The sequence below is a fragment of the Semicossyphus pulcher genome, unplaced genomic scaffold, assembly GCF_022749685.1.
Source record: "Semicossyphus pulcher isolate SPU_LCO1_2020_fin unplaced genomic scaffold, fSemPul1.0.p SCAF_10, whole genome shotgun sequence".
Classification (NCBI taxonomy): Eukaryota; Metazoa; Chordata; class Actinopteri; order Labriformes; family Labridae; genus Semicossyphus; species Semicossyphus pulcher.
In genome coordinates, this window is record NW_027211604.1 from 4360510 (window position 1) to 4374141 (window position 13632).

General features: G+C 42.5%; 2 protein-coding genes across 2 annotated transcripts; both read right to left on the reverse strand.

Annotated features, from left to right (window-relative positions):
- Positions 1 to 114: 114 nt before the first annotated feature.
- On the reverse strand, positions 115 to 2292 carry LOC138599794 (G protein-activated inward rectifier potassium channel 3-like). The gene is made up of 3 exons (XM_069671553.1): positions 2098 to 2292; positions 452 to 1640; positions 115 to 311 (listed from the first exon to the last, which is right to left on the reverse strand). The coding sequence occupies exons 1-3, from the start codon at positions 2290 to 2292 to the stop codon at positions 115 to 117; spliced, it is 1581 nt and encodes a 526-aa protein (XP_069527654.1).
- A 3235-nt stretch (positions 2293 to 5527) lies between these two features.
- On the reverse strand, positions 5528 to 13444 carry zw10 (zw10 kinetochore protein). The gene is made up of 16 exons (XM_069673715.1): positions 13285 to 13444; positions 12536 to 12670; positions 12311 to 12412; positions 12087 to 12164; positions 11782 to 11941; positions 11129 to 11281; positions 10788 to 10985; positions 10495 to 10631; positions 10158 to 10340; positions 9472 to 9695; positions 8644 to 8715; positions 8372 to 8541; positions 8006 to 8136; positions 7763 to 7894; positions 7443 to 7645; positions 5528 to 6058 (listed from the first exon to the last, which is right to left on the reverse strand). Exons 1-16 carry the CDS (start codon positions 13387 to 13389, stop codon positions 5938 to 5940), a joined length of 2304 nt encoding a protein of 767 aa, XP_069529816.1. The 5' UTR covers positions 13390 to 13444; the 3' UTR covers positions 5528 to 5937.
- Positions 13445 to 13632: the final 188 nt, after the last annotated feature.

Sequence of the window (13632 nt, forward strand, 5' to 3'; positions counted from 1 at the left end):
GTATAAGAATAAAGTAGATTGTAATTGTTTATGAAGGAATAACACAATAACTTTAAGTCACTCATAAAATGCCATGTTAATGTACAGAAACATGTACAGCTTGTTAAACATAGTCTAAAAGTCAATTCCTTGTTCTTTTGCTGTGCTGCTGTCTTTTGCACTCAGTCGGGGCATTTGGACTTCAAAGGTTTTGTCAAATGCACCACAGTCCACACGAAACGCCCCTTTCTCCAAGGAAATGCACGACTCAAATCGGTGGCCCCAAAGGACTTCATCCTCTGTGTAGGATGTCCTCGCCTGGCATGTCATACCTGCAATCAGAGGGTCAGGGAGAGTTAAACAAATACTTTCCTCTCCATTCCGATCCATCAAACCAAACTTGGCCACACACTTTCAACCAATAAAAACAGAATATTTATAAAGCACAAGACTTATATATACTCCTACAAACCAGATGCCTCTACGATGCCCTCCAGGATGACAATGATCTCAAAGGTTTCCCTCTTCAAGCGTTCAGCCCCAACCTCCCAGAAAGGGCTGCTTTCATTGATGACATGGGTAATGGTCTGGGGTTCGACCAGGAGCAACCTGTCTCCTCCGGTGTCGTAGCCCAGATTGATTTCTGACTGCTCCAGTGGGATGAACTCGCCCTCCTTGGTCTGCCTGGACTTGATCAGCTTGGCCCGGATCTTGGCGTCCACCATGTGGCTGGCTCTCAGATCACCAATGCGGAAAAGCATGCACAGCTTCTCGTCCCGCTCACATATGACACAGTGCTTGCTGAAAATCAGCGTCTGGGCTCTCTGCTGTGGCCTGGAGATCTTAACAAACATGCATCCCACCATCAGAGCATCGATAATAGAGCCAAGGATGGACTGGATCATCAGGAGCACTGTGCCTTCTGGGCAGTTAGCTGTGACCATCCTGGAGCCATATCCAATAGTCCTCTGGCTCTCTATTGACAGCAGCAGGGCTGAAAGAAAACTGTCTACATTTTCGAAGCATGCCTTCCATTGTGGGTCGTGAACATGAGCAATGTCGTCACGCAGCCAGGCACCGAATAAGTAGATTCCACCAAAGGACACCCATGTAAGAATGTAGCACATAGTGAAGACCAGAAGGAACCAGCGGCACTTTAGGTCCACCAATGTCGTAAAAATATCTGAAAGAAAGCGACTTTTGTCTGCAATAGGTCCCAGGTTGACCCTGCACTTGCCATCCTTGGTGACGTATCGTTGGCGCTGATTGCTGGCAATAACATGCAAAGAGGGGTCATCACCCAGCAGCTTGCAGCGCTTCTTGTGACTCCTTGCAACATTCAGCTTATCTATTCCAAAGACGGGAATGTTGTTGCTGCTGCCAATGGAGCTTCTCGATTGCCACCTGGAGCTGAAACGCTTGAGGCCTCTGTTGCGATGCGAACGCTGAGGCTTTGAGGTCTCTTCCGCTGGTTCCGGAGGAGCTGCTTGGACAGCTTGCTGTTGGTTGGGCTCTTGCCTTGTCAAAGTCAGAGCCTGAGAGGATTGGCTGCAGGCACTCTGGGATGGTGGGAGTGATGAGCCGTTTGCATTGTTGAAGTTGTGGCTGAGAGAGGCTCTTTTTGTGGACATAATGGAAGAGAGGGTGGATTTAGCCGCAACCTGAAAGAAAGAAAAACAATGTGTTAGCAACCACAACATCACACTATTCCATATCGGATTGGTTGTGGCTTCCAGAGACCTTTTGGTCTGCGCCCATGTAATACGCCCTTTGAAATCCAAAATAAGTGGAGCTGTGCGATCCTTAGCGTCACCAACTGAATCAGTACCTTCAGTAGAGTCCTTTACACGTCCTCTTTGCTCCCAGTAACTTTTAGTCCTGAACCAGGCCAATTTGATTGATATAGATTTTCTCAAAAAGAAGAATGCAAAAGATCCTCTACAAACAAAAAAATTAGCTGTACGTCTGTTGAAGTTTAACTGTGGTGCACAGTTACAAAGTTACTGTGAAAGCAGACTTCTGAAACTACACGGATGATTCTGCATAGTGTAACTCAAACATCCATATAGGTATAGGAGGACTTTTAAATCACATCATTAAACATATATAAATGTGTACCTTGTAAGTGTAAGGAGCGAAACGGACTGATTCTGTCTGTGGTCGGGGAAGGTATGCCAGCAGATGTTTGGCAGTGAGACTCTGCGTTTGGGGAATGGAGTTCCTGCGAGGCTCGATCCTGACGGGGCTCCTGATGTGATTGTTGCACTGAGCGTTCTGTAGTGTCTCTCTTCTGCACATCACAGTGGAGATCATCGCTGAAGTCCTCGAGATGTTGTTCACCCTTCAAGTTTTTGCTTCTGTTTGGGCAACAAATTTAGGAGAATTATGTCAAATATGTTGCTTTTGTGCATGTTATGCCCAAGCTGTGATGGTGTGCCGTGACAAGCCAAAATCAAATGTTCTTTATTTCCATGTCAGCGAAACATGAGATTTCATCAGTCTGAAGTGGGCCGCTCAGTGTCCCACTCACTGCCACGATTTCTTTTCTCATGACAGGATTATCACTAATCCTCAAAATTAATCGGAGAAACACCAAGGAACACACTGGATTGGAAAAGATTAGCGACTGTATTTGCCAGAAGGCTTAGAGAAAGTATTGTCCAGATGTGACCATATGAACCGTGATAAATTCACTTGTCCCTTGTAAAATGTGGTGACAGTGTTGTGTCCACATGGCACATGTGACACAACCGTCTGGTACATCTGTCCAGAGGAGCCAATCAGAGGGACAAGATTTCACTGTGAGGGAGTCTGTCCGTTTTAACAGACAGAAAGTCACTCAAGCTATTAAAAACATGAACATCTTTTTATTTTGAATCGGCAATCTTTATGGTTTTGGGTGATTTATTTGTTTATGTAGTATCCCCATTAGTTATAACTGCAGTGACAACTATTCTTTCTGGGGTCCAATTTTAATACACTCTCAGCCTGGTTTATATGTCAAGACAGTGATTTATATTAATTGTATGTCGTCAGACAGAATAGAGGATAAAATATGTCTTATCCACAAAAACACAGAAAGTTATGTGATATATTTGATGTACAAATTTACCTCATATTAAACAGAATTGTAAACATAATAACTCTAGGTTTATAGCAGTCTGGTCACTCTGGGCTATGCACTGTTATAAGTGCACTACATCTGATAAATTGATTTGATTTAACATGAATCACATTAAGCACATTAATCAACCTATCAGCAATACGCTGTAAATATGCCGGCATTAATTCAATTTAATCCGTAAATGTCTGCAAACACGGACAAAAGACAGAAAATCAAACTATGGGAATAATCAAAATAAAACTTGTGCAGTAGTAAAGAAAAAATATAGTGGAAACAAATTATAAAAAGTATAAAGTTACTTTTTAGTTTACAAATGTGTAATTTTCAAATCCTCTCGTGCAAAGTTTCCTGGAAAGAACTTTTTTTATGAACAATAATCTTTTGGAAAAAAAAAAACACCTTGAAAAAACAGCTTCATTTTTTTTTTCAAGACTTATTTATTTTATTATGCATAACCGCCATATTTTTGCAATTTAAAATATATTTTGTGCATTGACTAAAGTTCTGTCCAGGGTACAGCAACAGTTACTTGCATAACTTTTAGCCAAAACGCTCAAAGCTCAAGTCAAAGCAAATCATTTCAAATAACCACATTTTCTTCCACTGATTTTAATACTTCTTAAAGGTCATCATAAAAGCGAAATAATCACGTACCTCTGTAAAGCATACCTCAAGATGAATGAAGCTCCTGCTGCAACTTCACTTCCTTTGTGAAGTCATCAAATCAGATGAAGAAGAAATGATGAGCTGCTGTTTGACCCTCCAGCTGTTTGTCTCCTCCCTCGGCGTCACTCAGAGGAGCTCTGCATGTGGCTGTAACAACTTCACCAGGTCTATAACAGAACACTGCTGTGATTTTAGTGTACAGCGTGTCAAGTTTTTTACTGCGCTGTTATTTTTGGCTGCAGCTATATTTACTCTATCAGGGGCATGGATGCTAATTTCTGATCAATAATCTCCTTGATTGATAACCTTGTGTGTTGTCTGTCTTATCCTTCTCAGGAGGGAAGGCTAATGAGGTGTCAAAAATGGAAATGCTTCATCCTCTGGAGAATGTGATGAGCAACTTGTGTTGTTATCTTTCAGTTACATTTGATTTCTCTTTTGTTTTTAAGAGCAGCTCCAGTCGTGTTTTAAGAAATATAAAATGCTCTGCTTGAAATAATAAATTGTGTCTGATCCATTTCTGAAAAATACGTTTAATTACCTCGTAAAAATCCTCCCAAGGCATCTCCTCCTTCTCCCTCATTAAAAATTCCTTAATCTACATAGTCCCCGCCCACCATGTACAACGTTTGTCCTTTAAGGAAATTACATCCGAAAACAAAACACGCCTCTGCCATCGTTTAGTGGCAACTTGTTGAAATGTGGTAACGTTAACGACAGTAGTCAGCAGTAAGTTTGCAAAAAATACGATGACGGGTTACAGCTGGCTTGCGCATCGCCTAAGTGGTTGCCATAGGTTACACATAATGATATGCATAGCGTCACAGGATTGGCTCCTTAGGTTTGTGACGTCTCAAACCTGCCAATCTGAAAACGTGTTGTTCAGCCTGTCCTTGGTACACTGCAGTTTAACAGCAGACAGGCCCAGCCATGGGGACGACTGCTCATGTTGTGCCTGATATGTCTTGTAGCACATGAAGAACACCACATGGAGATGTTTACAAGGTTAAACACTGGAGGGGGGCTTTAACGTATAAAAAAGGCCCGATAGTTGTTCAAAGAGTTGATCATGGCTCCTTTAATGATAAAGATTTGGTGGACAATAGTTAAGATGAAGCAGAAACTGTCAACTTTGAAGAAGAAAGTCATGAGGCGCCTGCTATATTACACGCCCGCTATAAAGCATTTACTCGGCTGCTGACGAGGGCAAAGGCAGATGCAGTTTCTTCCAAACTACATAATTTCATTAAAAACAATCACTGAAAAATGTTTTGGTTTATTTGGACAAGTAATAAATACATAGAAGGGTTCAGTTATATGATTTGTACAAGAAAGAGACCCGTGTCCTAAAAATCATGTTTATATAGAACTGAACGTTTTGAGCAAAATGTAATTCCAATCGAATCATGTTTTCTATCAACAAGAGGAAAAGATGATACTTAAATTAACATGCAAGTTGCAAAAAGGTTGATCCTGCACATAATAATATGTTCATTGACAATGCTTTGTACGTCTGTCCATCATGACCTCTTTGAAACTCTAGCATGGTTAAAAAATGTAGTGTTTCATTCAAGCTGAGAACTGTCTGTGAACAGTATCAAGGCAGGGACAACATGATAAAGAAAACTGCTGAGTCATATATAAACAGAACTTGTAGGACACAGGGTACAGGAGATGTAAAGTACAGGGTTATTTGTTAGAACTTAATGAACATTTAGAGGCGTTCAGGTCCAAACACATCAAACAAACATGAGCTGGAAGAAGCTGGAGATGACGTTTGATTAACAATGTGCAGCAAAGTTAACCCTGAACACAAGATCACATGTCAACAGATGGCAAGTCGCTGGTTACACAACCTCAGCTGGCTCTGTGTGGGTAAACCCTCAGAGCTATACGACTGAGGCTGCAGGATGCTGATGTAAAGACGCCTTCATGTAATCTCTGTAGGACTAATTGAAGTCAGATAAGGGACAAACCCCACAGACTGATTACAAGCAGCTTAGACCCTCAGCGGCAGCATCTCCACCACACAAGGCGAACTCTCTTTCAAACATACATGTCAGTGTGAATATTTAATGAAACACAAAATGGAAATGAATAAAGGCATGTATCAGATTTTCCTCAGAGGAAAAAGTGCTATAGTTTCTTCTCCAATTTATCTCAAGCATCTATTTGATTTTGGTCAGAGCAACAGCTCTCCTCTCTGTATTCTGAAACAAAGCTCGGACCAGATTCTTCACCTCCGAACTGGAGAACTCCAACGCCAGCGGGCCTTTACTGTCAGCCCACCTATGGAGAGAAATCAAAGGCAGATCATGTGATGGTACCCAGAGGATTATCTTTTACTGCTCAAAACAACAAGGCAGCCGAGTTTTAAAAAGGAATCGATTAAGCATGAAAAACTGTTGCATTCTGTCTTCTATGTCTTTGTCCATGTTTGGGAGTTTAACTCCACCTACAGAGTGTTTGTATTTTTACATCAGAATACATATTTGGTTGATATTAAAATCCACAGATACTTTATCATCACGTTTCCTTCTTAAGCGGGGGGAACACTACCAGATAATCAAGCTGATTTCGGGCCTGATTCCCCCCTTCTGACAAAAGTAAACAAAGTCCTGATGTTTTGATGGTTCTAAAGATGATCTCTCCAGATGTTCCTGTCGTGTGAGGGATGTTAAGAGTGATTTTACTTCCCCCGATCTGCTCGGAAGAACGTCACGGCCGCACTAATTTCCAAACTTAAACATGTTCAATATTTATGATCTGATATCCTGTTGTGTGGGAGGAACCCCGGTGACAGCCGAGCACTAACTCTGTGGATTGTCAACCAAACAATAGCCAATTGTGAAGCGAGCTGACTGAAGAAAGAAGCACAACTGCAGTCATGGCAACCAAAGCAAACAATTAATCACCAGTTTGTTCTTTTTTCAAAAACTATCATCGACAATTCTTCCTGCCCGTCGTCCGCCATGTTTGTTTCCTCTAAAGTCTCGTTTGACCGCGAGAGATTTAGTGAGATTTCCAGCTGTGAGAGTCGGACTCTGGTTGTTGGTGAGTGAATCTGTTAGTGTGTGGTGTGCTGTTTGGGTCATATCGTTACTCTACACACACTACAGGAACAAAACTGTTCAGTCTGTCATTTTGTTTTTGCTTAGTGGCAAAGGTTACAATCAGCATTCAGACCCGGGTCAAATGACTCTGCAGTAGACCCGGGTCATTATCGCCTCGGCTCTGATCGGCATTGATGGGAACACAAACCTGTGTGGACGCGTTAATCTCCGCCCCCTTTCCGGTGCGATGCTATGCTCTGTCGGTAACTTCTGCGACTCCTTGTCATCTCAGCTACAAATCCCGCCCGTCTCCATCCAAGCAGCGCTTGAACATCGTTTCAAATTCGTCGCCGCCAAGTTTGATAAACAGACCAAATGAATAATAGATACAATAAAGACCTAACCACCATAACATCTTCACTGTTTACCAACCCTGTTTCAGGCGCATTTGTGACGTCAAGACGGTGACGCAGCAGAAAAGAGACCGAAAGAAGTCTACTTCACTGGCAGTGGGTAAAGAGACAATCGCATTTATAAGTGGGTCTTCCCGGGTCTGAAAAACCAGCGCCAACGTGCTAAATTTAGGTGGGAAAGGGGTATTGGTGTGGGCCAGGCCTTACCTGTCGACTATCTCCTGCAGGTTGGCTCGCAGCACGATGACCAGCTCTTTGAAGGTGCCCCACTTCCTCACATAGAGAGGAACTTCCTCCTGATATTTCTTGTTCTTGTTCTCCTCAGCCAGAGGGATGAAGACCAGCGGACCTTCCTCTATGATGGTTTGGCAGAGAGTGTGGAGGTGCTCCCCATCCTCAGAGGAAATATCCTGCAGGCAGGTCAGTGGAAAATATGCAAATAATTAAAAATCTATCACAAAAAATGAATATGATGAGCATACAGTAGATCATTATCATGTTGTTTCACCATAATAAAAAGGACAAACCTCTAGCATCATGATTTTGGAAATGACCTCTGTGATGGCCGTGTTGAGAAGGTTGCCCATGGCTTTACAATAGATGCTGACTGGGAGAACATCCTGCCACACTGTGCCCAACTGCTTCAGCTGATGGATGACCTGAAATCAAGCAAACAGACGCTAACTGAAGGAGCGAGAAGCAGTGCATGGAGGACTAAATTAATACAATAAAGCACTGCTGCTGCTTTTTACCAAGGCCTTCTCTCTCACCTGTCTCACTGCTTTGCTGGCTGCAATGTAGTTGTCTTCGTCATCCAGGTTGCAGAAGTTGTGAGCGGTGGAAAGTCTCTCCAACAGTTCAGCTCTTTGGACGTTCATCTGTGCTAGGAAACACTGAGCACCTAAAAGAAGTACATGAAAGGTTACACAGGATATGTCATGGCAATCTGTAGAACTGTATGTAGAAATGGAGTTTGAGCCAGATGGTGGTGCTGCAAGAAAGATCAGAATATTCAACAGAACAAATAGTAACTTGTTGTCTCTGTGGTTTAATTAGGGATCAACTTTTGGCGGCCATGGATTTCAGTTCTAAAGGTTTAAGCAACATGACCGACAGTAAAAGAACTCGTAGTGTACCCAGTTTCCTGAATCCCGGCACCATGTCAACAAATGTTGCAACGCCCTCGCTGAGGGGCTGTGGCAGGTGCGCTCTGAAATGGTGGCCTAGTGTGAGCAGGTGGTGAGCCAGGTACATGCAGTTGTTGTGCTGGATGGCAGCCAGGTGAGGGAACTTGAGTAGGTTCTCCCTGGATGGAGAATAAGAGAGAGAGGAGAAAATAAGTGACACCTTCAGGGGAGATGTGTTGGTTTGATCCGTTATATGTGATATATGACGGTGACATCCTTACTTGTGGTATGTTGGCACAACATCGTAGAACAGCTGGAAGATGTTCCTCACAGTGAAGAAGAGTTGTAATGCACTGAAAAGGAACAATTGAAGCATTACATTTAAAGGGCCAGTTCGCCGATTTTTCAACATCAGTCCTATCATGCTATGATGGGGAGCTAATGCCATTATGGTAGGAAAGAAATGCAATTTGGCTCTGTGCCTTTGGAGGACGCTTTCCGCTTCTCCAATGGGCCCTGGAAAACCTCCACCTTTTCCAGGGCCCATTTGAGAAGCCAGGGAGCTCGCTAAACTACACTTCCTCAATCTAGGACGCCCGCCTCCGATGTCATGTCTCGTTCAAAATCGTCAGGTTTGAAATGTAGTCTGCAAACCTGAAGATGTTTGAGACGATTCACCGGTATATTCTCTTCGTATTTCGGATTCTGTACCGCTCTGAGCCATCGCCTGCAGCGATCAATGTCCTTGACTGGAAAACAGTACTATTTCACTCCAGCGTCTCTCACTGGGCCGCTCCTTTCAGAGGGAGGGGCGCAATGCACTCTGGGTGTTGTAGGAATGTTGAATGGGCGAAACCATCATCTGTTTGTACAACTTTATCCACTGCTAGGGCACCAATTTCAAATATTACTGCTTCTATCGATTACAGAGAACATCAGCTTTGACTGAATATTTGCAAACCAGGGGAATATTTGCTGTTCTGACAGGAATCGTCCTCCATGCCTCGGCATAAGAAGCAGAATGAACATTTCAGCATCCAGTGACTCTGTTCAGGGTCCGGAGGTCAGAATCACTACAGTTTGTCAAAACGGAAGACGCTGGAACGTACCATTGAGTGGAGCTGCCGACAGCCTCACACAGCGTGTTCAGTGCCAGCTCCATCAGCTGCTGCACGGACTCACTGATGCGACAGGCGGGCAGACACAGACTCCATGCAGACATCTGCTTTGAGTTCTCCATGGTCGTCTCCTCCTTTGTGTTCTCTTGCTTCACCTTCACAGCCGAACCAGGAGCAGGCAGCTTGGGAAGGCGCAGCTTGTAGTCTGGTGTGATCTTACAGAGACAAAATATGCAGTTTGATGAAATGTTATTTGTTGCCATGTAGGAAAATAATTTCATTTTGATGATTGAACAGCCGACTTTAAGGAGGCCACAAATGATTGGTGTCACAGAAAGCTGAAAAAGTCTTAAATGTATACATATATATTGTCATAAACTGTCATAAAAACATTCTGTCAAAATCATACTGATGGTTTCCAGTCGCTTTACAGGAGATGTGAGTAAGTGTAGCTGCACCAACATGAGATTTACATTCACTTTTACGACAGCAAATGCTTCAAGGCTGAGGAGTTTCCTCCCCTTGGACTAATAGTATCTTTGACAGACCTTTGTAGCTAAAACTGGTCAATTAAAAGAACAGTTAAGTTAATACTGTCAATGTAAATGTTGCTCATTTCCCATTTAAGTTTATAGTATTTAAATCAACAGGTTATTTATCTTGACACTCAAACATACCTTCACAGTGTTGTGCATCTTGGAGGTCATGAGTTTGCGGGCTGCCACGATGACATCCTTGCACTTCTTGCTGGCAAAGTGACAGTTGACGTCTCTGGCATATTTGAGCAGGTCTGTGGAATCACCCTGCAGGTACTCCATCTCCTTCAGAGACTTCTCAAACTCCTCAGTTTCCTTGATCACCTTAGACGCATACAAAAAACATATATATTCAGGAATGTGATTGTGTTGACAATAACTTCACACAGAATCAAATAAATGCGATTGGTGACACGTGTATATTTTCTTTCTGTGTAACAATATCATGATGTTAAACAAAGGGCTGTGAGGTCCATACAGTGTTGTATTTCTCCAGCTGGCTGCTGTTAGTGGGGATGGAGTACAGCAGACACTCGTGGATGATGCACTGGGAAATTTCCTCCCAAATCAGCTCCCCCAAGATGGCCGAGAGCTTTTTATCACCAATGGACACATCTGAAAAAAAAAAGACAGACATGTGACGCGCCTTTCTCAAGCTCTTTGATTAACATTTCAGTAAGGGTGATACAAATGATAACTATGTCTCATACTGTTAAAATCTCATCTTTAAGCATGATACATTAATTCTATAAAGAGCAGGACAAACCGTACCTAACAGGTGTGAGTGCAGCGTCTTGAGCACCAGGAGCAGTTTGCTGTACACCTGTGAGGGAGTTGATCTCTCCTCTTGGCTCTCCTCCAAACACTGTAAGGCCAGGATGGTCCCCTCACCCTGCTGCTCTGTTACCCTCACTGACAGTGACGGGTACATCACGAGTGGCTTCAGCATCGTCTTCAAGAGCACCTGACCTGAACGACAACAGAAACCAGTAATGAGCAGGATTTTACTTTCAAATTCATTGTGCTTCAGAGTTAGAGCATCAAATTAAATCGAGCCATGAAAACCTGAAATTACTGCATGCATATGAGTGAGCAGTGTTGTTTGTTCTTACTAAAGAGTTTAATCTTGTGCTGAAGGTCTCCTTGGATGGCCAGAGCTTGCAGGACGCAGCGCAGCAGAGCAGGTGGTTTCACTTCTCCGTCCTTGCTGCAGGCATAGCTTAGGTTCAGCTCCACCTTCAGGCAGGACTTCAGACCTGCTGGCTCTGGTGGTGCACATCAAACTGTCACTTCTACTGAATAACAGCCAGATACATTTAATGTCATGTTTTTGAATCATATGAACACAATAAATACTATCTAGTAAGAGACAACTTTATCAAATGAGTTCACTTTGTGCAGGCTGAGAGGGATGGATCCCTGATAATGTTCTGTCACTTTTTTAGACAATGACTGGAGTTGATGCAGTTGTTGGATGAAGCCTGCAAAATCCTCTGTATGATCAGTATCACATTAATATCTAAATGCATGCGCTGTATGGAAGAAAAGCACTTAAAGTAAATGTGCTGTACCTTGCACTGAACTCCTAAGCATTTGAAAAGTTTGGTTTATTTTGTTTGATGTAACTTCTTTTGTAGCAAAAAGTTCACACTCAGCAAAGTGGGGTTATAGAGTGTTTTTTATGAAGTTGTACAAGTCCCATATGTTACACACATATATTAAAAATTGTGAATATATTTATTTGATATTTCTGAGAAAGTCTTACCCTTTGAGGAAGGTAATCTCCAGATGACGAGGCTTTTCCATTCATCTCCCAGGTGGTAAATTAAGTTTTCTCTCTGCACCGTCAGCTCAGAGCTCAGAGCACTCAGCAGTGGCAGCTGAGAATTCTTCCAGCCCTTCAGGGAATCCACACTGCCCCTTGCCTGAAAGATATGACATGACGATCAGTACATTAATTTGCATGTAACATAACAGGTTACTGTAAGTACACATGTACTAGGTTGTCATAATGTTGGTTTCAATGTGATTGCCCATCCTGAGATCTGAGTAAAGTTTTGTGGCTCTTACCTTTTCAAGCTGGTTGGCTGCATCAACATACTTCTTGTCCAGTAAAGCTTTGTTGAACTCCTCCATGGCATTGTGAAACTGAGTCGAACAGAGGATGTGACCATCAAATAAATGCATTATGGATCCACCTCAAAGTACCACCGTTTGTCTGGACTTTTTATATGGAAAGTATTTATTACAAAACTGTATATTATGTTACTAAGTACATTGCCATTATGTTGTACCTCTTTCAGGTGTCCAAGCATTGTTATGATGATTGTATTTTTCTCCAGCTGCTGCTTCAGCTTTGCATACTCAGCCACAGCCACATGGATGTTCTGCTGCACCTGTGTCCACACACAGACAAACACACACAGTTTAAAAACACTATAACACTGCTTTCTGTGTAAAACTGAACTGTTTTGTTCTTTAGGAGGAAAAATACTGATTTAAGTTAAAAATACACATACCTCGGTTTCAATGCAATTCTTAAGGACATCCATTTCTTTGGAGACCTCATCAACCTGAACCATTAGCTCCTCAGATCCTTGTAGACTGGGCAGGAAGTCACCATACCTCTTGTTTATCATGTCACATACTTCTTCCTATGAAAACACATGACGAAAAAGAGGTTTTAAAGATGAATAATAACAAGACTGACCATTTCCTTTAAACACAGAGCATAACGGTTTTAAGTCTGAGTACATTTACAGTCATTAGTGTACCGCTGTAAGAATAGCCTAACTCCCAACCACCTGTTGTTGATGTGAATATGTGACTGTTAATTATTCCGAAACACAATAACAGTAGGTCGTTTGATCGAATGGTATTTGCCATGTATGCAGTTTAATAGCAAAAAATTAAGACAGTGGTGGTTTAGCTAATATAAAGCTGTGTCCTTATGGTGAAAAATTCACTAACGTTTTGACTTTTTAGTGAATATAACAGCCACGTTGCCAGATGTCACCTGAGTCTACACCACAAATTGCTAGCTTGAAGTCTCCCTAACGATAATGCATTTAACTAAACTAGATGGTGCGCTATGAGTTTTCTTAACGTTTATATGTACCTGCGTGTTACTTTGATGAGAATTGTAAAAGCTAACGTTTGGTAAAGGAGTAATAAAGTTTCATACACTCCAGTATTAGCGCTGACGGCTAAAGCGAGTTCAAACTTTACTTAGCGTAGTTAGCTCATGCTATGCTAGCTAGTGGTTTACCTTTGCATCCTCCACTTTACGCGACATTTTGCTTATTTTACTTGAAAGGTCCTCTTTCTCCAGTTTGCCAGAGCTGGCGAGCACTTCAGTCACAAACGACGCCATACTGTAGCGTTTGTAACGCTATAATGTTTTACAAAAACTGTGACAGATCAGCACAATCACAACTGAGGACCCGCCAGGTGGTGTGATTGGCTCCGGGATGTCGGCGGCTGGAACCTCCTCCCCCCTCGTCTTCTTCGTTTTTCATTGGATGGCAAGTTGCAGCCTTCCTGACCGTTACCGCCACCACGTGTTAGGTTGGTATAAAATCTTCCGGCCAGTTGTTGATTATTTCTGCAGAATGTA